This window comes from Jaculus jaculus, chromosome 8 (assembly GCF_020740685.1).
Source record: "Jaculus jaculus isolate mJacJac1 chromosome 8, mJacJac1.mat.Y.cur, whole genome shotgun sequence".
Taxonomy (NCBI): Eukaryota; Metazoa; Chordata; class Mammalia; order Rodentia; family Dipodidae; genus Jaculus; species Jaculus jaculus.
In genome coordinates, this window is record NC_059109.1 from 111,042,054 (window position 1) to 111,065,254 (window position 23,201).

The window sequence follows — 23,201 nt, forward strand, 5'->3', positions numbered from 1 at the left end:
TTAAAGTGACCACATACGTCCTAACAGTGGACAGTGACATCCTGTCACAAAGCCATTCAAAATAAACTCATGCAAGTTCTCTTGAAACCTGCAAGCCGGGCCACAGGTTGGCTGCCCTCCACCAACCACCCCCGGAGATCCCTAAATTGCCCCTCAGGTCTCTTGCCCAGGCTCCATGTTTCCAGGGCATCGTCCAGTGTCGTAAACAGAACGCTGCTGGCTCTGGGCAGTAGCCTCACATATGCAGCATGGGACCATGGAGCTGCGTGGGTCCAAAGCAAGGCACTGGGGGCGGGGAAAGGGACATGCCTCACAAGGAGCCCTGTCGTCCCTTCCTGGCAGGTTCTGAGGACGTCATTGTCGTCGCCCTGTATGACTACGATGCTATTCACCATGAAGACCTCAGCTTTCAGAAGGGGGACCAGATGGTGGTCCTGGAGGAGTGAGTGCCATCCCAGTCCTCCTAAGACATTCCTGCCTCCAGGGCTCAGTTATACTCCCGTTGTGCATCATTAAAGCTGGCAGTAAATGACACATGAGACCCTAATCACCTTACAGGAGGGTTGGTGGTCACCTGGTTGATAGCTGCGGTATCAAGGGCTATGTGCCTACCAACATTGCCCTTCTAGGCACAAGCAGGGGACAGGACTCTTGTATGAAGCCTCCCTAGAGCTCCCATGAATGGGCCACAGGCCTCCCCATGGGCCAAGTCCCCCCCACCCTTCAGCAGACTTCGTATTCAGAAATTCTTGTGTCTCTGAGTTTGCTATCTGCCATCTCTGCCATCTTTGCCATGGGCTGGGGCAGGGTAGGTGTGGTTGCAATAGTCAAGGGTGTCCTGCTGCCCAGGAATGGGACTTGGTTATGCTTGATCAGATCCTCAGTCCCCTGCGGCCCCCTAGGGGCCCAAGCTGAAATACTGTGAGTCCCCACCATGGACACAGGCCCTGCCCTGGGTTGAGCTCATCTGCCTAACCGTGAAAGTCCAGAGAAGAATGGGATCCAAAGACCGAGATGTGGGCTACGGGCTGTGGCTCATGGACCAGGCTACTCAGTGGGGACTTTGTCAACACCCCTTCCTCAGTCATGGGGCATGTGCTGGAAGCCCTGTCCCTTACCCACCTGGCTTCCTGGGAGTTGGGGGTGGGGGATTTCTAGGTGAAGACAGAAGCTGGAAGGAACTAGAAGAGGGTCCTGGGACCTGATCCTTCTCTTCTTTTTTTTTTAAGATTTTATTTTTATTTATTTATTAGAGTGAGAGAGAAAGGAGGTGAGAGAATGAGAGTGACTGAATGGGCGTGCCAGGGCCTCCAACCACTGCAAACGAACTCCAGACACATGCACCACCATGTGCATCTGGCTTACGTGGGTCCTGGAGAATCAAACCTGGGTCCTTAGGCTTAGCAGGCATGTGCCTTAACCGCTAAGCCATCTCTCCAGCTCCTGACCCTTCTCTTCTTACTGCCCTTCAGGTCAGGGGAGTGGTGGAAGGCAAGATCCCTGGTCACCCGGAAAGAGGGCTACATCCCAAGCAACTATGTGGCTCCCGTTAACTCTCTGGAGACTGAGGAGTAAGTATTCCATTTTTCCAGAAGGAGGCGAGGCCAAAGCGATCTGTTTCCACCTCAGCACCTTTGCGCATTCTGTTGCCCCCGCCTGGCACACTCTTTCAGGGCCTCCCAGCTTGTCTGCTTCATTCCCACCTCTCGGGTCTCAAAGGCCTGTCTTGATATCCTGTCCAAGATGGGTCCCTTCTACGACTCTCTCAGAGGGACCTGTTTTATCCCCTTCTGAACATGGCCCCCTAGGAACAAGCAGTCTTATGCCTTTAGTTGTTCACACATGCATCGTTTGCCTCCCTCACAAGGCTGAGAGCTCACACCTGGGCTCTGGAGTGAGACCGCCTCTGTCACTTCCAAGCTTCGTAGCCTATAAAGCCAGAATATAGTAAAGGTGACAATTCCATGGAGTTGGGTACTGGATGGATATTAGCTGCCTTTCTCCCTGGTTGATGACAGTGGAAGCGGAGATCCAGAGAGAAGCAACTTGGTCACAGTCACAAAGTAGGTATGTGACAGGGCTGAGAACTCTCCCCAGGGGCTTTTTCCATCATGGGACAAGCACAGCTTCTCATCCTGATGAGGATGGCTTCTGTATGAACTTTTCCATCTAGTTAGTGTCAAGAAAATATCAAGGAATAATGGAACATGGGGGGCAGGAGAGATGGCTTAGCAATTAAAGGCACTTGCTTACAGAATCGGCTGACCCGGGGTTCAATTCCCCAGCCACCCACATAAAACCAGATAGACTTTATCTGTAGAGGCAAGAGACCCTGGTGTGGGCATGCACACACATACATATGCAAATAAGTGAAATAATAAAATAGTTCCTAGGATAGTCTCGAGTGTAAAGTTCTTTGCCGTCTCCCCGTTTAGCTTGGACACTCATGCCAACTGGATCCTTCTCCAGACATTCACAGTTGAATCTACTATTGGAAACTCAGGCCTTCAGCCTGCCAAGCCCTGTGAGGGACCCTGGCAGAGGTCATTTGCATCCACCTCTTTTTTTTTTTTTTTTTGGTTTTCCAAGGTGGGGTCTCACTGTAGTCCAGGCTGACCTGGAATCCACTATGTAGTCTCAGGGTGGCCTTGAACTCATGGCGACCCTAGTACCTCTGCCTCCCGATTAAAGGTGTGTGCCACCACACCCGGCCCTGCTTGTGTCATTTGCAAAATTAAGGTGCTTGAGGCCTGGAGAGATGGCTTAGTGGTTAAGGTGCTTGCCTACAAATCCTAAGGACCCATGTTTTACTCTCCAGATCCCACAAAAACCAAATGTACAAAGGTGAGGCACATGCAAGGTTGTACATGCCCACTAGGTGGCACAAGAGTCGAGTTTGATTTCAGTGACTAAAGCCCTGGCAGACCAATTCTCTCTCTCAAATAAAAATAATAATTAAGGGCTGGAGAGATGGCTTAGCGGTTAAACGCTTGCCTGTGAAGCCTAAGGACCCCGGTTCGAGGCTCGGTTCCCCAGGACCCACGTTAGCCAGATGCACAAGGGGGCGCACGCGTCTGGAGTTCGTTTGCAGAGGCTGGAAGCCCTGGCGCGCCCATTCTCTCTCTATCTATCTGCCTCTTTCTCTCTGTCACTCTCAAATAAATAAATAAATAAAAATGAACCAAAAAATATTAAAATAATAATTAAAAAGATGCATGAGCTGGGGTGGTAGCACAAGCCTTTAATCCCAGCACTCGGGAGGCAGAGGCAGGAGGATCACCGTGAGTTTGAGGCCACCCTGAGACTACAGAGTGAATTCCAAGTCTGCCTGAGCTAGAGTGAGACTCTACCTCAAAAAAACAAAAAAGAAAATAAAAATGCTTGACACCCCAGGTTAAGATGGCATCTCTATACTAAGTCTTCCTGTCCCTCATGATGAGCGGTACTGAACTGACTAAGAGCGTTTTTGTATCCATAATGCTATGTTCTGAAGTCCCTCTCCCACATTGTGAAGGCTTCAATCTACGGACTAGAAACCTCTCTAGTAAAATGCCTGCTTTGACGACAAAGAATGGCTATTAAAAAGATAAACAAGGACTGGAAAGGTGGCTTAGTGGTTAAGTGCTTGCCTGTGAAGCCTAAGGACCCTGGTTCAAGGCTCGATTCCCCAGGACCCGCATAAGCCAGATGCACAAGGTGGCGCAGGCATCTGGAGTTCATTTGCAGTGGCTGGAGGCCCATTCTCTCTCTCCTCTCTCTCTCTATCTGCTTCTTTATCTCTGTCTCTCAAGTAAATAAAAATAAACAAAAAATGATAATAAAAAGACAAACAAACAAACAAAAAAACTGTGGAGTAAAGCGGTGGTGCCCGAAGATGAGCCCTGAGATCCTAACACATGGGCCCTGCGTGGCCACAAGCACGCTCTGCAAGCCTGCGGGGCCCCAGGTACAGATCATCCTGCTTCCTTCCTGGCAGGTGGTTCTTCAAGGACATCAGCCGAAAGGACGCAGAGCGCCGCCTCCTGGCCCCCGGCAACGTGTTGGGCTCTTTCATGATCCGGGACAGCGAGACAACCAAAGGTGACACTGGCCCTCCCTGCCTTCCTGTGCCCTTTCATGGTGGTGCCACACTCTCCTGCCCTGAGAAAATCCTTTGGCGAGGGGCTGAACAATTCAGCCCTGGGGCCACGCTGTCATGTCGTCTCCGTGGAGCGCAGGACAGTGGAGGGTCCCTGCTGGCCGGCCCTCCTCAGCCCCTGCCGCCGAATGGATAGCTGGAGAAGTGGTTTAGGTCCTGAAACAGATAAGACATCTGCCGAAACTTAGCTCGTGGTTTTATTTTGTTTTAATGTATTTTGTTTACTTATTTTCAAGGAGAGAGAGGGAGGTAAAAAAAATTGAAAATGAGGGCTGGAGAGATGGCTTAGTGATTAAGCGCTTGCCTGGGAAGCCTAAGGACCCTGGTTCGAGGCTCGGTTCCCCAGGTCCCACGTTAGCCAGATGCACAAGGGGGCGCACACGTCTGGAGTTCGTTTGCAGAGGCTGGAGGCCTTGGCGTGGCCATTCTCTCTCTCTTTCTATCTGCCTCTTTCTCTCTCTGTCACTCTCAAATAAATAAAATAAACAAAAAAAATTAAAACAAAATGAAAATGAGCATACCTGGGCCTGCAGCCACTGCAAAGGAACTCCAGATACGTGTGCCACTTTGTGTGCATCTGGTTTTATGTGGCTATGGGGGAATCAAACTCAGGTCATTAGGCTTCGCAGACAAACACCGTGACCTCTGAGCCATCTCTCCAGCCCTTTTGTTTTGTTTTCAATAGCCAACTAAGTATGACCTATCTTTCTTCCTTATGGGCAAATGAAGCAGAGTGAAGCAACCAGACCCAAGCCAATCTCCCCTGGTACTTCCTGTGGGAGTGGGGAGGCGGGCACAGAGATGTCAGGAGCACATCCTGAATCCAAGTGCTGCAGTGGGTGACCAGAGGCAAGGAAGACATAAACTCAAACTGGCGCTACCGGCTTGAGATCTGTAAGGGCAGGAGCGCTGCACGCCCCCTGCACTACCAGATTTGATAGTTCCCTGGTGTTTCTACCCAGAACTGCTTGATTCAAACAGAAAAAGTCAGCTGTATACAGTATGACCTCACAGCATTCTGAAGCAAATCATTTTGGAGACATCGAAGGCATCTGTGTGGCCTTCACTGCCCCACCGGCTCTCTGAATTGGCGAGAGCTGAATGTGGTGGGGACACGTCACTCCTGATGAGTGTGGTGGGTCCCTGAACGTTGAGGCCCTTTCCTGCCCTGAAATGCTACAGTTAGGCCTGGAGGCTCTGCAGCTGTGCTCAGAAAAGCTTGGAGACTGGGCTGCTCCCCCGTGAAGTTAGGGACAGAAAAACCAAAGACACACATGCAGCCCTGGGAGCAGAGCAGTGAGCTGGGTTCAGTTTTCACCTCTGCGGTGGGGCATGCAGGGAGGTTTAATTTAGTAAAGCTTGCAGCATGAGCCATCTGTAGCTTCCCACGTTCTGCCTGGCAGCTGAGCCACCTAGACTGGGACAAAGTGGCTCAGAGGAGGCCCTGGAACAAGCTGGCTGGGTTTGAAACCTGTGTCCCTTGCCAGCCGCATGATTATAGGAGAGTCATTTCACCTTTCTGGGCCTCAAGTTTCCTCGTTTGTAAAAGAGGCTATATAAAATTTCATGATGATATTCATGATGATATGTAATTCCCAGAATTTTAATGTATTAAAATGATTCCTATCCCTAGTCATTCGTTGTTCATTCATATGGAATGCTTACAACAGTGCCTGGCATGCACGGGCAGCTATTACCCTTTCAACAATCCAAACTCTTAAACTCTATGACATTGCACTATTATGGAAGAGGAAAATGAAAGACAAACTGTAGATGTTTGGCTCAGAACTGCCTGTCTTTATCACTTTGCAGTTCTGGAGGGCAGGAGTCTCTCTGAGCCCCAATCAGAGTGTCTGCAGGCCTAGCTCCTTCTGGAGGCTTTGGGGTGGGGGAGACTCTCTTTCCCACCTTCTTGAGCTTCTAGAAGCCACTGGCATTGCTTGGCTCATGACCTTTCCTGACACCTCTCCCAACCCTTGTTTCCATCCTCATGTCTCCTACCGACTACCTCCCATTGATGAAGACCGAGGGCACTTCACTGAGCCTTCCCAGACACCCCAGGATGCTGTCCTCCATTTGATTCTGAAAGTCTCCTGTGCTTTTTAAGGTCACACATTCTAAGGTGACAGGATCTGATCACAATGCATTCTACATTTTAGACTAGATTTTCATTGTTCCTTATGGTTTTTTGTCTATTTGTTTCTGAATAGTCTGCCTTTTTTGTTTTTATAAAATGAGTATAGCATTTTGGCTTTTTGTTCACCAGATAGATACATAGGTAGATGATAGATACATAGAAGGAAGGAAGGAAGAAAAGAGGTAATGAAGATAGGATATGACAGCCAGAATTTACTATTTGTTCTAGGTTATTTACAAGCCTTACTTTTTTTGTTTGTTTAATTTTATTTATTTATTTGAGAGCGACAGACAGACAGAGAAAGAAAGAGGCACAGAGAGAGAAAGAGAGAGAATGGGCGCACCACGGCCTCCAGCAAACAAACTCCAGAAGCATGCGCCACCTTGTGCATCTGGCTTACGTGGGTCCTGGGGAATTGAGCCTTGAACCGGGGTCCTTAGGCTTCACAGGCAAGCGCTTAACCGCTAAGCCATCTCTCCAGCCCTACAAGCCTTACTTTTGATCACCGAGGAATGTGATGGGGTGTGGAGGCATGATGACTCCCATTTTACAGATGAGGAAATTGAGGCACAGAGTGATGTGTCTCAAGACTCACAGCTGTGACTGTTTACTGGTGTTTGCTTCTGTCCACGTGCCTAGTAGTTCAGCATGGGTCTCATGAAAGGGTGTCAAGGTGCCAACAGCAGGTGGGCCAGGTCTCTGAGGTACTGTTCTGAGGGGCTTCTCTTGGGCCAATATAGGGAGCTACTCTTTGTCTGTACGAGACTACGACCCTCAGCACGGGGACACGGTGAAGCATTACAAGATCCGGACCCTGGACAACGGGGGTTTCTACATCTCCCCAAGAAGCACCTTCAGCAGCCTGGAGGAGCTGGTGGCCCACTACAAGAGTGAGTCCTGCCTGGGGCCACTATTCCCCCTGCCTCCCGAGAGCCCACCCCATTGCTACCTGACCACAGAGCCCAGGCTAGGACCCCAATGCTAGCCATGGGCTTTTAGACCCCAACGTACTGGTTTTGCTTTTTTGGTTTTTCAAGGTAGGGTCTGACTCTAGCCTAAACTGGCTTGGAATTCACTATGTAGTCTCAGGCTGGCTTCGAACTCATGGCGATCCTCCTACCTCTGCCTTCTGAGTGCTGGGATTAAAGGTGTGCGTCACTATACCTGGCGGCCTTGTTTTCTGATTGTTGCTCGGTCTGGGAACCAAAGGCCTGGAGCATGCTAAGCATGCATCGTACCATAGCACTACACCCACTGAGAGAGGTCTGCCTGCTAGGATCCCATTTATAGGTATGCAACAGTCCCTGAGGCCTACAGAGCTCTTCCTGACCCTCCTAAGCGAACAGTTGCTCTGGGGTTTCCTGAAGCCTTGGGCTTGTCGAGAACTACAGTGGAAGTAGCCACGAGGTGAAGGCAGCGTCCCAGCATGCCCTGCTCTCTTGGGCATGCACCTAACGGTGACCAGGAGCAGTTGTCCAGATGAAGGAGACAAGACAAGAGGTTTCCAAGGGGCAGCTGTGGCTGGCTCAGAGCACTGTGCTGACTGGGGGGGGGGGGGGGACTCTCTTTCAGAGGGGAAGGATGGGCTCTGCCAGAAGCTTTCAGTGCCCTGCGTGTCCCCCAAGCCCCAGAAGCCATGGGAGAAAGACGCCTGGGAAATTCCTCGGGAGTCCCTCCAGATGGAGAAGAAACTCGGAGCTGGGCAGTTTGGAGAAGTGTGGATGGGTAAGGAGCCAAGGCCAGAAGGGCAGGGAGGCAGCCTGAGGCCACCAGGGGCTCTCACCCCACCCAGGGAGATTTGAATAGCCACAGAGGGCCACTCCTGTGATATCAAACTGAATCACACACTGGGAAGACTCCCTTTTGCCAGACTAAGGAGCAAAGAACTACCCTGTAGGAGGCCAGAGTCCTCCCTCGTATGGAGTTAGGACAGCCTGCTGGTTGGGCTTAGTATACCTTGGGCCTCTTGAGGTGATGAAAGTCATGGTGGGGGAAACATGGATTAGATTTCCAGGTGAGTTCAATGCTGGGGGCTGAGCCCAAGCTTTTCTGAGCATTTTCTGCCATACTCCCAGCAACATGCCAAACACCAGAAAGGCCTGTCACCTCCCTTGTCCTTGCTTCAACACCCTGAGAATACAAATGTCTGCTTCACAGCTTGGTGGGTGGTCACGTGCCTTGCCCCATGCCTGGTGTACCCTGTGTTAACACTCCCCAGTGTGCCATATGGAAGAGACGGCTTCCAGACATTTAGCCAGATAGAGAACTTAAAGTGCTAGCTGGGCATGGTGGGGCACTCAGTACTCGGTACACACCTCAGTACTCAGCACACATGTCAGTGCTCGGTACATATCTCAGTACTCAGTACACATCTCAGTACTCAGTATATATCTCAGTACTCGATACCCATCTCAGTACTCAGCACACATCTCAGTACTCAGTATATATCTCAGTACTCAGTATATATCTCAGTACTCGGTGCACATCTCAGTACTCGGTACACATCTCAGTACTCAGTATATATCTCAGTGCTCAGTATATATCTCAGCACTCGGTACCCATCTCAGTACTCGGTACACATCTCAGTACTCAGTATATATCTCAGCACTCGGTATATGTTTCCGTACTTGGTAAGCATCTCAGTACTCGGTACACATCTCAGTACTCAGTATATATCTCAGTACTCGGTATATGTTTCAGTACTTGGTAAACATCTCAGTACTCGGTACACATCTCAGTACTCGGTAAACATCTCAGTACTCGGGAGGCAGAAGTAGTGAGGCCACATAGTAAATTCCAGGTCAGCCTGGGCTACAGCAAGATCCTACCTCAAAAAAAAAAAAAAAGAACTTAAATTGTTTGTATCAGCCACATTTATTGACAGATTGACAACCTGCTACATGTCAAGTCCTGAATAATAAAAAAAAATAGGGCCAAAAGAAAATGTGGAGAGGAAGTTATGACAGATATGAGTGGTAAAGTTAGAGGGGGAAAAAACAAGTCCTATGAGGCCCTGTCTTACTATATGAAGAGTGCAAGGTCTGGATTGAAGCTCCCTGGAAGTCAGGCTAAGATGACAGACAATTGTAGGTTGACAAGAGTCATAAGATAAAGCAAAGTGGGGCGAGGCAGGGAGAACCCCATGTGCCAATTCCCTATTATTGGACCAAGTGGCAAACAGGGCAGTTAGTGTATAAAAAGCAAAAGTGGGTTTGGTAAATTGAGCTTGGTGGCACAGGCCTATAAGCCCAGCTGCTTGGGAGGCTGATACAGGGAGACCTCAAGTTCAAAGGCAGCGTAGATGGGCCACTTAGTGAGAATTTGTCTCTCAAAAATAAAATGTGAAAAGGATGTAGGTCAGTGGTAGAGTACTTGCCTAGAATGATTGAGTATAGCAGAAATAACAAAAAAGAATGACTTAGTGGGGCCAGAAAGACTGCAAGAGCCACAGGGCAGGAAGGAGTATCCTGAGGCATTGCCCCCACCCCACAGAGACTGACTGATGTATTCATGACCCCATGGTGAATACCATAACCCCAATGAGAAGGGCCCTCAGTGGAATGGGGGCAAAGGAGAGGGATAGAAGAATATAACACAATGGGAATATAACCAATGCATGATTGTTCTTACAGTAAAGTTCATAATTTTTATTTTATTTTATTCATTTGAGAGAGAGAGAGAGACAGAGAAAGAGGCAGAGAGAGAGGGAGAGAATGGGCACACCAGGGCCTCCAGCCTCAGCAAACAAACTCCAGGCACATGTGCCACCTTATGCATCTGGCTTACATGGGTCCTGGGGAATCAAACTGGGGTCTTTGGCTTTGCAGGTAAGCACCTACACCACTAAGCCATCTCTCCAGGCCCATAATTTATTATTTATTTATTTATTTTTGTTTGTTTGTTTGTTTTTTGAGGTACGGTCTCCCACTAGTACAGACTGACCCAGAATTTACTCTGTAGTCTCAGGATGTCCTCCAACTATCAACAATCCTCCTACCTCTGCCTCCTGAGTGCTGGGATTAAAGACGTGTACCATCACGCCCCGTGAAGGCCCATAATATTTAAAAGAAAAGAAAAGAAAAAAAGAATGACTGGTGGGTAACAAGGAAGGAGAGGTCAGTGTGTCTAGCTCAGAAGGCTTGTGGGCATAGTGAATTTGGGATTTCTTTCAAGAGCAGAGTTAAGGTTAGGATGTCATGTGCATATCACAGTCTGAATGATGGTTCCTTCATATTATGGTACAGTGCTGGGGATCAAAACCAGGGCCTTTCTCATGCTAGATAAATGCTTTTCCATTGAGCTCCATCCAGACTTTGGTTCTAGAGACAGGATCATGTATGTAGCCTCAATTGGCCTGGAACCTGTGTTCCTCTTGCCTCAGCCTGTGGAGCACTGGGATTCCAGGTGTATGGCCCAGCATTAAGATAACTTTCTCTCCTTCAGTTTTTCAAGGTAGGGTCTCACTCTAACCCAGGCTGACCTGGAATTCACTATGTAGTCTCAGGGTGGTCTCGAGCTTACTGCGATCTTCCTACCTTTGCCTCCCGAGTGCTGGGACGAAAGGCATGCACCACCCCGCCTTGCTAAGATAACTTTTTAACTTTGAAATCGACCCTTCAGAGGGAGTGCTTGTCACTGGCACTTTGCTGTTGAGAAGACCCTGGCCCAGAGGAGTTAAAGTGATCTGTCCAAGCCCACATGGCTAGGAAGCAGAGCCCCAGGCTTCCAGCCCACAGCTGTCTGAGGCCCAGGCAGTGCCTTCTCTCTATGTGGGGAGCTGAGATGGGCAGGGAGGGCTTTCTGGAGAAGACAAGTCTTCTGCAGCTGGCTTTCCAGGGGCCACAGGATCCTGACCACCTTCCCTGCCATCCCCCCACCTCCCCCCGCCCCCGCCCCAGCCACTTATAACAAGCACACCAAGGTGGCAGTGAAGACCATGAAGCCAGGAAGCATGTCAGTGGAGGCCTTCCTGGCAGAGGCCAACCTGATGAAGACACTGCAGCATGACAAACTGGTGAAGCTGCATGCTGTGGTCACGCAAGAGCCCATCTACATCGTCACAGAGTTCATGGCCAAAGGTGCGTTATGGGACAAACTGGACTGAACTGGCCCGGTGTAGACTTGAAGGTGACCTTGACATGATTCTTCATAAGCTTCCTTTATTTATTTATTTATTTATTTTTATTTTTGTTTGTTTGTTTGTTTTTCCAAGGCAGGGTTTCACTCTAGCCCAGGCTGACCTGGAATTCACAATGTAGTCTCAGGGTGGCCTCGAACTCACAGTAATCCTCCTACCTCTGCCTCCCGAGTGCTGGGGTTAAAGGCGTGTGCCACCATGCCTGGCTTTTACTCTTCCTTTTATTTTATTTTTTAAAAAATTAAAGTAAAAATATCTTATTGGGCTGGAGAGATGGCTCAGCAGTTAGCCGTTAGGTGCTTGCTTGTAAAGCCTGACGACCTAGGTTAGATTCCCCAGTTCCCATGTAAAGCCAGATGCAGAAAGTGGCGTATGCATCTGAAGTTTGTTTATGGTGACAGGAGGCCCTGGTATGCCCTTCCCCCTTTCTCTCTCTATCTCAAATAAGTAAAAATATTGGAAAATATATAAGGAAACAAATTTATTGATTTATTTACTTATTTGACAGAGAAAGATGGGCATGCCAGGGCCTCCAACCACTGCAAACAAACTCCAGATGTATGCGCCCCCTTGTGCATCTGGCTGACGTGGGTCCTGGAGAATCGAACAGGCAAACGCCTTAACGGCTAAGCCATCCCTCCAGTCCAAAAACTATTTTATTTTTTAGAGAGAGAATGAACGTTGGCACACCAGGGCCTGTTGCCACTGCAAAAGGACTCCAAATACATGTGCCACTTTGTGCATCTGGCTTTATGAGGATCCTGGGGAATTGAACCCCAGCAGCAGGCTTTGTTAAGTAAGAGCCTTTAACTGCCGCATCATCTCCCCAGCCCTCTTCTTAGTCTTCCCACAGGTCCTCACAGACTATCAACAGAGTGAAATCACATGAAGGGGGTCACCCAGGGAAAGGGAGGACAGGGGAGCAGACAGAGTCCCCTGGGAGAGCAAGCAGAAGAGGCACATAGCTTCCTTACAGCCCACACCTTGGATTAGTTCCTTGAGGAACCTCCATGGGCTGTAAAGAAACCCTGCTTGGCCGGATGTGGTGGCACATGCCTTTAATCCCAGCACTTGGGAGGCAGAGGTAGGAGGATAGCCATGAGTTCGAGGCCACCCTGAGAATACAGAGTGAATTATGGGCTAGAATGATACCCTGTCTCGAAAAACTAAAAAACAAACAAAACAACAACAAAATAGTCTCCAATCCAGCTCTCAGAGATTTTTATTACTGCTGTTTATTTTTATTTTTATTTTTTTGACACAAAGTCTCATGTAGCCCAGGTAGTCCTTGAACTCACTATGTAGCTGAGGGTGATCTTGAACTCCTGATTCTCCTATTTATACCTCTCCAGTGCTGGGATTACAAATGAAAGCCATCACCCCAGGTTTATGTGGTGCTGGGGATAGAACCCAGGGCTTTATGCAGCCTGGGCAAGCACTCTAACAATTAAACTGCAGGGATCCAGCCTGATTGTCCTTTTGAAGACTGCAATTTCACAGCCGTTTTATTTTATTTTTAAAAAATTTTTTTTGATTTATTTTTATTTATTTATTTGAGAGCAACAGACAGAGAAAAAGGCAGAGAGAGAGAGAGAATGGGCAAGCCAGGGCTTCCAGCCACTGCAGACGCATTCCAGATGCATGCACCCCCTAGTACATCTGGCTAACATGGGTCCTGGGGAATCGAACCTCAAACTGGGGTCCTTAGGCTTCACAGGCAAGCGCTTAACCACTAAGCCATCTCTCCAGCCCCTTCACAGCCATTTTAAATCCCTGGCTATTTTGGGATAAAGAGAAATATCTCATGCAACATCTCCCAGTGTGATTTGAAATTTCAAAACTCTTTCCACTTTCCAAATTTATAAGTAGCCAAACTCATAAAGCCACAGCCCTGAGTTTCTAGGCCTATAATGCTGAGTCAGCGAAAGAGTTCACCTAAGCAACCAAAAAGTCCTTTCAGAAAATTCAGGTTCTAGTGCTCAGACACTAGCAATGGTAAGCAAATATAGATTCAAATCCATAGCTATGGCTGGAGAGTGACAAGAATTGATAGTCCCAGCTACTTGGCAGGCTGAGGCAGGAGGATCACTGGTGTCCGAAAAGTAAAGACAATGGGGGCTGGAGAGATGGGTTAGTGGTTAAGGCACATGCCTGCAAAGCCTAAGGACCCAGGTTTGATGCTCCAGGTCCCCTGTAAGCCAGATGCACATGATGGCACATGCATCTGGAGTTTGCTTGCAATAGCTAGAGGCCCTGGCGCACCCATTCTCTCTCTCTCTCTATTAAGTAAATAAAAATAAATCTTTTAAAAACATTAAAGACCAACCTGGGAAACACAGTAAGACCTTGTCCCAAGAAAAAAGTACTCTACCGAGGATGTGATTCCATGGCAGAACACTTGTTTAGCGTGCACAATCCGCAGCCCTGCAAAAAGGAAAAAAAAAAAAGAACTCCATTGCTATAAAAAAAAAAATTAAGCTGGGCATGGTGGCACATGCCTTTAATCCCAACACTTGGGAGGCAGAGGTAGGAGGATTGCCATGAGTTCAAGGCCACCCTGAGACTACATAGTGAATTCCGGGTCAGCCTGGGCTAGAGTGAGACCCTACCTTGAAAAATCAAAAAAACCAACAAACAAAAACAAACAAACAAAACAAAAAATTAACCATTTTTCACTGAAGTTGTGAGCGTTCCTTCTCCTCATAGGAAGCCTGCTGGACTTTTTGAAAAGCGAAGAAGGCAGCAAGCAGCCCCTGCCAAAGCTCATTGACTTCTCAGCCCAGGTGAGAGCCTGATGGAGAGGATGGGGAGGGGCAGGAACTGATGTCACTGACTGGGTGTTGTGCTGCTGATGGTAACAAAAGGCGATGGTGATCGAGTGCGCAACATAAGACGTGCTTATTTTTTCTTTTTTCTTTTTATTAGAATCAGGTGTGGGGGGAGAGAGAACGAGAGTGAGAATGAGCGCACCAGGGCTTCCAGCCACTGCAAACGAACTCCAGATGCGTGCGCCCCTTTGTGCATCTGGCTAATGTGGGTCCTGGGGAATTTAACCTGGGTCCTTTGGCTTTGCAGGCAAGCACCTTAACCACTAAGCCATCCCTTCAGCCCCAAAAGGTGCTCTTTTGGCTGGCATTTAATCCCAGCATTCAGGAGGCAGAGGTAGGAGGATCACCGTGAGCTCTAGGCCACCCTGAGACTACATAGTGAATTCCTGGTCAGCCTGAGCTAAAGTGAGACCCTACCTCAAAAAAAAAATTTAATGTGCTTTATGTATGCATACTCATCCCTCAGTGTGCATAGGTATTGGTTCTAGGACTTTTTTAATATTTATTTTTGTTTATTCTTATTTATTTGAGAGCCACAGACAGAGAGAGAAACAGCCAGAGAGAAAGAGAGAATGGACGCGCCAGGGCTTCCAGCCACTGCAAACAAACTCCAGATGCATGCGCCCCCTTGTGCATCTGGCTAACGTGGGTCCTGGGGAATGGAGCCTCGAACCAGGGTCCTTAGGCTTCACAGGCAGGTGCTTAACTGCTAAGCCATCTCTCCAGCCCTGGTTCCAGGACTTTGTGAATACCACAACCTGTAGATGTTCAAAGCCCCATATAGAAAATGTGTATTTGCAGATATGCCATGCACATTCCCCCATATCCTTTAAGTCATGTCAAAGTCACTTAGCTCATTCAACAGAAACGCTAGGTAAATAGATGTCGTGCCTTATTGCTAGGGGATGCGAAATGAAGTGTTTGTACAGGTTCTGTACAGATTCAATCGCTTCTAGAATGAATTTGGCCTGCAGTTTGTTCAATATGTGGACATGGAACCCACAGATACGGAAGGCTTTTATGTGTACTTGGTATGTTTGCTATATGTATTCACTCATTTAATGATTGTATCACCCTTCTGGGATGGAGTTTTTGTTATCTATTCTTTTCTTCTTTATTTAGGAGGAGGGCACAGTACTAGGGGTTGAACCAAAAGCCCTGTGTATGCTAGGGAAGCACTTAACCTCTGAGCTATGTCCCCAGCCTACATTTTCTATTCTTACATAACAGAGCACCCTAACACTCAGTAGCTCAAAATGATAGCAATATTTCCCATGATTCTGTGGGTTGACAATGATTAGCAGAGTGGACCACCCAGTGAAATGAGATGTTTGGACAGACTATCCTAGCCAGCGTTGCATCCTTACCATGTCTTCCCATGTGGCCCCTCCATAGTCCTACCAGAGCCTTTTTTTTTTTTAACATAGAAACAGAAAGACAGAGAGAGACAATTGGCACGCCAGGGCCTCAGCCGCTGCAGTTGAACTCCAGGCGCTTGCACCCCCTAGTGGGCATGTGCAACCTTGTGCTTACCTCACATTTGCTCATCTGGCCAACATGGGATCTGGAGAGTCAAACATGGGTCTTTAGGGTTCACAGACAAGCGCCTTAACCACTAAACCATCCCTCCAGCCCCTATCAGAGCTTCTTTGTAGCTCAGCACAGAGCTTCCAAGAGGGACCAGTCCAAGGCATAAGCCCTTACCAAGCTTCTGCTTGCATCAAGCTTGCTAATGCCTGTTGGCCACAACCAGTCATGCAGCCAAGACCAAAGGCACTAGAAGAGGGGAGGCCACAAGTCCTGAAAAGCATAACTCACTGGGAAACCCCTAGTGCAACAGTCTGGCCACAGGAAAGTAATTATCATCCCATTTTACAGACAAGGAAATTGAGACATAAAGAAGTTAAGCACCAGCTGGGCATGGTGGCACACACCTACAACCCTAATGTTCATGAAGCAGAGGCAGGAGGACCAGGAGTTCCAGGCTAGCCTGAGCTGCAGAGCGAGTCCCTGTCCCAAACAAGACAACAGAAACAACAATACAAGTTAAGTAGAAATGAGGAGACTGAGGCCCAGTAAGATTTAGTAGCTGGCTTAACCTGTGCTTATCACAGGGCATGGATGCAGCAGTGAAGGACATGGAAAACACCGCTGGTCTCATAGGGTTCATCTGCATGCCAATGGAACCACAAGACTCTTAGACACCCATCATCTGATGGCCCTGGCTCAGAGTGAAAACAATAGAAAACAAACAGCATGCAGCAAAGAGGGCATGCATGCCACAGAACACATCTTAAGCCTCCATTTGGGCTGGGGGTACCTTTGAAATTTTTGTCCTGGATTTCCCTTCACCTCCCACCACAGCCCCTTCTCCCCCCACCCTTTGTCCCTGTCTCATACCCCATCCTAACTGTGGGAAAACAGGGAGGACAGGGGTGCTAAGCAATGCATAGCCTGGTCCAGTAGTGCTCAGAGTAGGCCTCACAGAGGAGGTGATCTCTAGGAAGTTCTGCAGATGAAGAGGAACAGGAAGGGGACTCTAGACTGAAGACACAGCCTGGTAAAAGCCCGAAGAGGAAGCGAAGTTGCTGGGCCTAGTCACAGCCTTGAGGGTTATAGAGAAAGGGGATGTGGCTTGCAGCTCAGTGGGAATTGAGAGCTTTTGCAGCTGGGCCAGGGACTGGACTCATTTGAGTATGCAAATCCCAAGGGCCTAGAGGCCACTGTCAAGGTCTAAAGAGATGCTCTCCTTTCAGAACCCAGAGGCATAACAGAGATCAAAGCGAAGCATTTCCATTCTAGTGGGTTCTATTCCTCTACAAAACAATGACCTGTTAGTAAAGTCTAAGTAGCAGGGAGCTTGCTGGGCTGGGGGCATCGTCTGCAGCCTAGAGTGAGTGTTGCAGTCTAGCTCAGTTGGCAGAGTGCTTGCCCAGTAATCATGCGGCCCCTAGGTTTGATCCCCAGCGCCTCACAAACCAAGTATGGTGACACATGGCTGGAATTCCAGCCCTCAACAGAAGAATTAGAAGTTCAGGGTAATCCTTAGCTACATTGTCGTAGGTCAGCCCGGGCTGTCTTGAGGTCAAGCATGGAGAGTCAGTCATTTCCCCCCATTTTTCACACCAGCAAAGATAGGATACAAAGAGAGGGGGGTGCTGGAGAGATGGCTTAGCGGTTAAGGCGTTTGCCTGCAAAGCCAAAGGATCCCCTTTGATTCTCCAGGGCTCATGTAGGCCAAATGCACAAGGGGGTGCACACATCCGGAGTTCGTTTACAGTGGCTGGAGGCTCTGGTGTGCCCATTCTCTCTCCCTCGTTCTCTTCCTCAAATAAATAAATAAAGTTTAAAAAGGGAGAGAGGCCCTAGCCTGACACAGCCAGCAGCAGAGTTTAACCCTGAGACTCTGCCTGGGGACTTGGTTTTTGCCTTCAGTCCTAGACATGCAATGATACAGCGGGAGGACATCCTGGACTTGTCACCAGCTGGCTGGTGACCTCAGACTTACCCAGGGTCTCACCACCAAGGTAGCTTTCTACCTGAGAACTGTTTTCAGCCACAACCCTCCATTGATCAAATAAAGTTTTATAAGTTTTGCCAGGCATGGTGGCACATTCCTTTAATTCCAGCACTTGGGAGGCAGAGGTAGGAGGATTGCTGTGAGTTTGAGGCCAGCCTGAGACTACATAGTGAATTCCAGCTCAGCCTGGCATGCAGCAAGACCATACCTCCAAGTTTCAGTGCTTGACCTCTGACCTCATGGTAATTTGCTTGGAGGTCATGAAATGAAGCTTCACTACATTATCATCGCCGATTCTTTGTGTGTGTGTACAAGTGTGTGCACACCCGTGTGTGCCGATGTATATGTCCTGTGCGCACGTATGCAGAGGCCCGAGGAAGTCCTTGAGTGTCCTCCTCTGTCACTCTTCTGCTCCGTTGTCCTGAGACAGTCGTCTTAATAAACATGGAGCCCCCCCCCCCCGCTTTTTTTGTTACACTAGCTAACCAGAGAGCCCCAGTGAGCCTCCTGGCTCTGTCCCCCCTCAACACTGGGGTCTCATGCTTGTGTAGCAAGAGTTCTTTCTTACCCACTAAGCCATCTCCGCAGCCACCACCAATGCTTAGACTTATCATGAGCCAAGTTCACCTATCCATGTCGCACTTAGTTGACTGCCAGGGAGGGAATGGGTTCGAAGCCACCCACACATAGGGTGTTTGTGTTGGACCTGGCTCTGCCTGTGGTGGCTGTGTGTGAGGCACTTGGTCACTCTGGTAGTAGCCTTTCTGGCCACCTCTGAAGCAAATGCTACATGGCTAGTACCCTTGGTACAAGCTTAGAAGGTCAATTCTCACATATGCCCTGGGGATCATGTGCTATTGTTATCTCTACAAGGAAGAATTCAAGACACTAAGGGAGAGAGTCCTGGCTTGAGGTCAAGAGCATGGGGCTCAAGAAGAACGCACCCAACTCCGGAGCCATTTAGTCATTAGGCCCCACCACCTCCCGAGTGGCATTAGTGTGCCTTGGTGCCTGTCCCATTAAACGCAGGTGAAAACCAGTGCTCTGGGGCTGGGGGCATGGCTTGGCGCGTAAACCACTCTCTCCACAAGCGTGAGGGTCCGAGGTTGGATCCCCAGCACCCAGGTAAATTCCAGGTGAGTGTCACAACCCATCTGTAATCCCAGCACTCAGAAGTCAGAGACAGGAGATCTCTATTGCAAGCTGGCTGGTGACACTCGTCAGATCAGCGAGCTCTGGGTTCAAAGTGAGAGTCCTACCTTAGTAAAATAAGGTGGAGCACAATGGAGGAAGACACCGAGGTCAACCTTGGGCCTCCACTTGCAAAAGAAAGAAAGGAAGAAAGATACCCAGGGTTATGAGAGTGTGGAAAAATACTTGGCACCAAATAGAGTAATAGGTGAGTGTTACCTCAGCAGAGCTGTAACTCCAGGCCTCACAGCCCTGGCTCTAGAACTTCGATGCTGTGTAGCTGTGTTCCAGTTTTTACTTCTCTGGCCTTGTATCTTCTCATCTGTGGAAAGAGAGCTATTAGCAAAACTAACAAGCTGGGTGTGGTGGCGCATGCCTTTAATCCCAGCACTAGGGAGGCAGAGGTAAGAGGATCACAGTGAGTTCAAGGCCACCCTGAGACTACATAGTGGTCATAGAGGTCAGCCTGGAATAGAGTGAGAGCTTACCTCAAAAAAAAAAAAAAAAAAAAAAAGCCACTACCTCAGGAGCCCACAGCAAATAAAGGCTGTGTGTTTATCATCTTATAATAAATAAGCTACAATATCTGCCTAACAGATTTTTGTAAATCATTTTAATGATTCCTTATAAAGTTCCCACACTCCCCAGGTCAAGAACTGGTCTCATGCTTCTCCCATTAGACAGGGAAATCAGTCTGAGTTTTCCTTCAGAAATCGAGACCTCAGTTTCCACTGTCTCTAGTGCCCCCTGCTGTCAACGCTCTGCAAGTGCACCAGCCTCTCTCACCTGAAGCCCTCTGGCCTGAGGTCAGCCCTTCCCACCAGCCTCAGCAGGGAGTCCTTTCAGATCACACCCTGCGTTAGCCCTCCAGGGCTCTGCAGTTCTGATCTGTGTAAAGACAGCCAGGTTTAAGGCTGACATCCAGGGACTGTCAGGTATGTGAGCTAGGACAAGTGTTTCCCCACTGAAAAACAGGTAATAATGATTCTACCTTTAAAGGGCTCCAAGGTCAGTTGTAAAATGTTAAGTGCTGCTTTCTGGGTGTCTTCACCTCTTTTTCCTTAACCCTTTTCAGTTAAAAAAAAAAAAAAAAAAAAGCCTAGCTGGGCATGGTGGCGCATGCCTTTAATCCCAGCACTTGGGAGGCAGAGTTCAAGGCCACCCTGAGACTACATAGTGAACTCCAGGTCACCCTGGACTAGAGTGAAACCCTACCTCAAAAAAAAATTAACCATCCCAGCCAGGTATGGTATGGTGACACAAGCCTTGCAGCACTGATACATAACAGTAATGATGTTTGCTCCGGGTGCAGATTGCAGAGGGCATGGCCTTCATTGAGCAGAGGAACTACATTCACCGAGACCTCCGAGCTGCCAACATCTTGGTCTCTGCATCACTGGTGTGTAAGATTGCCGACTTTGGCCTGGCACGGATCATTGAGGATAATGAGTACACGGCTCGGGAAGGTAGGGAATCCTGCCCATCAGGACAGACTGTGGGTGTTGAGAGCGGACATTCACAAGAGAGTCTGGAAAAGGCACAGATCCGTCCTAGGCTGACCTCTGCACCATTAAGTTTAGTCCTTCTGCATGGTGTCTTGGGCCTCACCAGGGTACTAGTCACTTTATATATTTATCAATTTATTTGCAAGAAGAGAGAGAATGGGTATGCTTGCAAATAAACTCCAGATACATGATCTACTTTGTGCATCTGTCTTTACATGGGTCCTGGGGAATTGGGCCTGGGTCATTTGACTTTACAGGCAAGTGCCTTAACTGCTGAGCCATCTCTCCAGCCCCTTAGTTACTTTTCTCATTGTTGTGACAATAGTCTAGGCGATTTCTCAGTGGTTAAAGGCATTTGCTTACAAAGCCTGCTGGCCTGGGTTCACATCCTCAGCCGCCATGTAAAGCCAAACAGGCATTCATTTGCAGTGGCAAGAAGCCTTGGTGCACACATGTGCGCGCGCCCACACACACATACATGCACACACACACACATAAATTAAAATTTTAAATATATTTATTTATTTATTTATTTGAGAGAGAGAGAGAGAGGGAGAAAGAGGCAGAGAGAGGGAGAACGGGTGTGCCAGGGCCTGCAGCCACTGGAAGCAAACTCCAGATGCATGCACCTCCTTGTACATCTGGCTTACATGGGTCCTGGAGAATCGAACTGAGGTCCTTTGGCCTTGCGGGCAAATGCTTTAACCACTAAGCCATCCCTCCAGCCCACAAACTAGAATTTTAAAAGATAGCTGACAAAATCAAGGAAAGCTTCATGTTGGCTCATGGAGTCCATGGTGAAAGGAACCATGGCTGTGGGAGCTTTAGGCAGCTGCTCTTCATTCTTCAGTCAGGAAGCAGAGAGGTGAATGAGGCACCTGGTGTATCTCCTTGCCGTTCAGTCTGCTCCCCAGCCCATGGAATGGTGCTGCTCACATTTAAGGTGAGTCTTCACGCTTTAGTTAACTCATGCTAGAAACTCCCTCACAGATAAACCAAGAGCCTTGTCTCCTATACAGTTCTAGATCCTGTCAAGTTGATAATCACTATTTAACTACCACACCAGGACATTTTATGCACCAAATTCAGAAGTAAGGATCAATTTTAGACTTGGGCAAGGACAGATTGAAATTAAGGGAAAGAGCAACTTTACTTACAATAGACAAAAACTGAGAAGAATCAACATATCTATAAATACTAGGGTATATATATATGTTATATCTCATTAACATAATATCATGTCATAATGCAGTGAAAAATCCTGTACAAGGGCTGGGGAAAGAACTCAGTGGTAGAGGCTTGCCTGGTTTGTACAAGGCCCTAGTTTCCATCCCCAGCACTGGGAAAAATGAAAAGAGAAAAATCACATAGAAATGCCACATGCAACTAACTGGGTGACTTACTGACCTACCATCAAAATGAAAGAAGTCAGACAAAAAAGATTAGGTTCTGGATGGTTCTTTATACATGAAACTTAAAAAAAAAAAAAAAAGACAAAGGCCTTGTATAAAAACTCATTTCAGGCTGGAGAGATGGTTTAGCAGATCCAGATCCCACATAAGCCAGATGCACAAAGGTGAGGCAAGTGCAAGGTCACACATGCTCACTAGGTGGCGCAAGTGTCTGGAGTTCAATTGCAGTAGCTGAGGCCTTGGCATGCCAATTTTCTCTTTCCCTCTGTCTCTCTCTCTCTTGCTCACACTCTCTAAAAAAAATAAAACTCATATCCTTATTTATCATTATTCCTATTAGCTCCAAATAAAAACAACCAATTAATTAAAAATTACAAAATGTAGAATACCATGAAATATTATTTGGCCATAAATGGAATGAAAAATTGAAAGAGACTGCAATGTACATGAACTTGGAAGCATCATGATAAATAAAAGTCAGACACCAAGACACACAGCGGTTCCCTTTATTTTATCTATTTATTTAAATATTTTTATTTTTATTTATTTATTTGAGAGAGACAGAGAGAGAGAGAGAAAATGGGCACACCAGGGCCTCCAGCCACTGCAAACGAACTCCAGATGCATATGCCCCCTGTGCATCCAGCTAACGTGGGTCCTGGGGAATTGAGCCTCGAACCGGGGTCCTCAGGCTTCACAGACAAGCGCTTAACCACTAAGCCATCTCTCCAGCCCTATTTAAATATTTTTATTCACTTGCAAGCAGAGAGAGAAGAGAAAAAGAGAGTATGGGCACACCAGGGCCTCCTGCCAATGCAAACAAACTCAAAGAAGCATAGGCCACTGTGTGCATCTGGCCTATGTGCATACTGGGGAATTGAACCTGGGCCTTCAGTCAAGTGCCTTTAACTGCTGAGTCGTCTAGCCAGCCCAGTGTTACCTTCTACATGGAATCCAGAAGAGTCATTCACAGACAGTCCTAGGGACAGACAGAAGGTGGAGTGGTGGCTTCCTAGGGCTGGAGTGGGGACTTGGGGAGAAGAGGACTGAGTGCCTGCTGCTCTTCAGAGGACATATGAAAGTATTCTAAAACCCGCAACTTTGTGCCTATTACAAAAGCTATTAAATTGCATACTTTAAATGTGTGAACTTTGTGACCTATAAATTATATTTTTACATTTTCATTTATTTATTTGAGAGAGAGAGAGGTAGCTAGGGAGAAAGGGCACGCCAGGGCCTCCAGCCACTGCAAATGAACTCCAGATGCGTGTGTCACCTTGTGCATCTAGTTATGTGGGTCCTGGGGAATTGAACATAGGTCCTTTGGCTTTGC

At 48.0% G+C, this 23,201-nt stretch overlaps 1 protein-coding gene across 2 annotated transcripts in view; it reads left to right on the plus strand.

Moving 5' to 3' along the window:
• Positions 1-23,201, plus strand: part of Hck (HCK proto-oncogene, Src family tyrosine kinase) — a 63,828-nt gene that overhangs the window by 36,378 nt on the left and 4,249 nt on the right. For both annotated transcript variants that reach the window (XM_045156369.1, XM_045156368.1), the window contains exons 4-11: positions 343-442; positions 1,473-1,571; positions 3,977-4,080; positions 7,016-7,165; positions 7,848-8,000; positions 11,174-11,353; positions 14,119-14,195; positions 20,264-20,417. In XM_045156369.1, the coding sequence (XP_045012304.1) occupies positions 343-442; positions 1,473-1,571; positions 3,977-4,080; positions 7,016-7,165; positions 7,848-8,000; positions 11,174-11,353; positions 14,119-14,195; positions 20,264-20,417 (1,017 nt within the window). The remainder of the gene's footprint in view (positions 1-342; positions 443-1,472; positions 1,572-3,976; positions 4,081-7,015; positions 7,166-7,847; positions 8,001-11,173; positions 11,354-14,118; positions 14,196-20,263; positions 20,418-23,201) is intronic.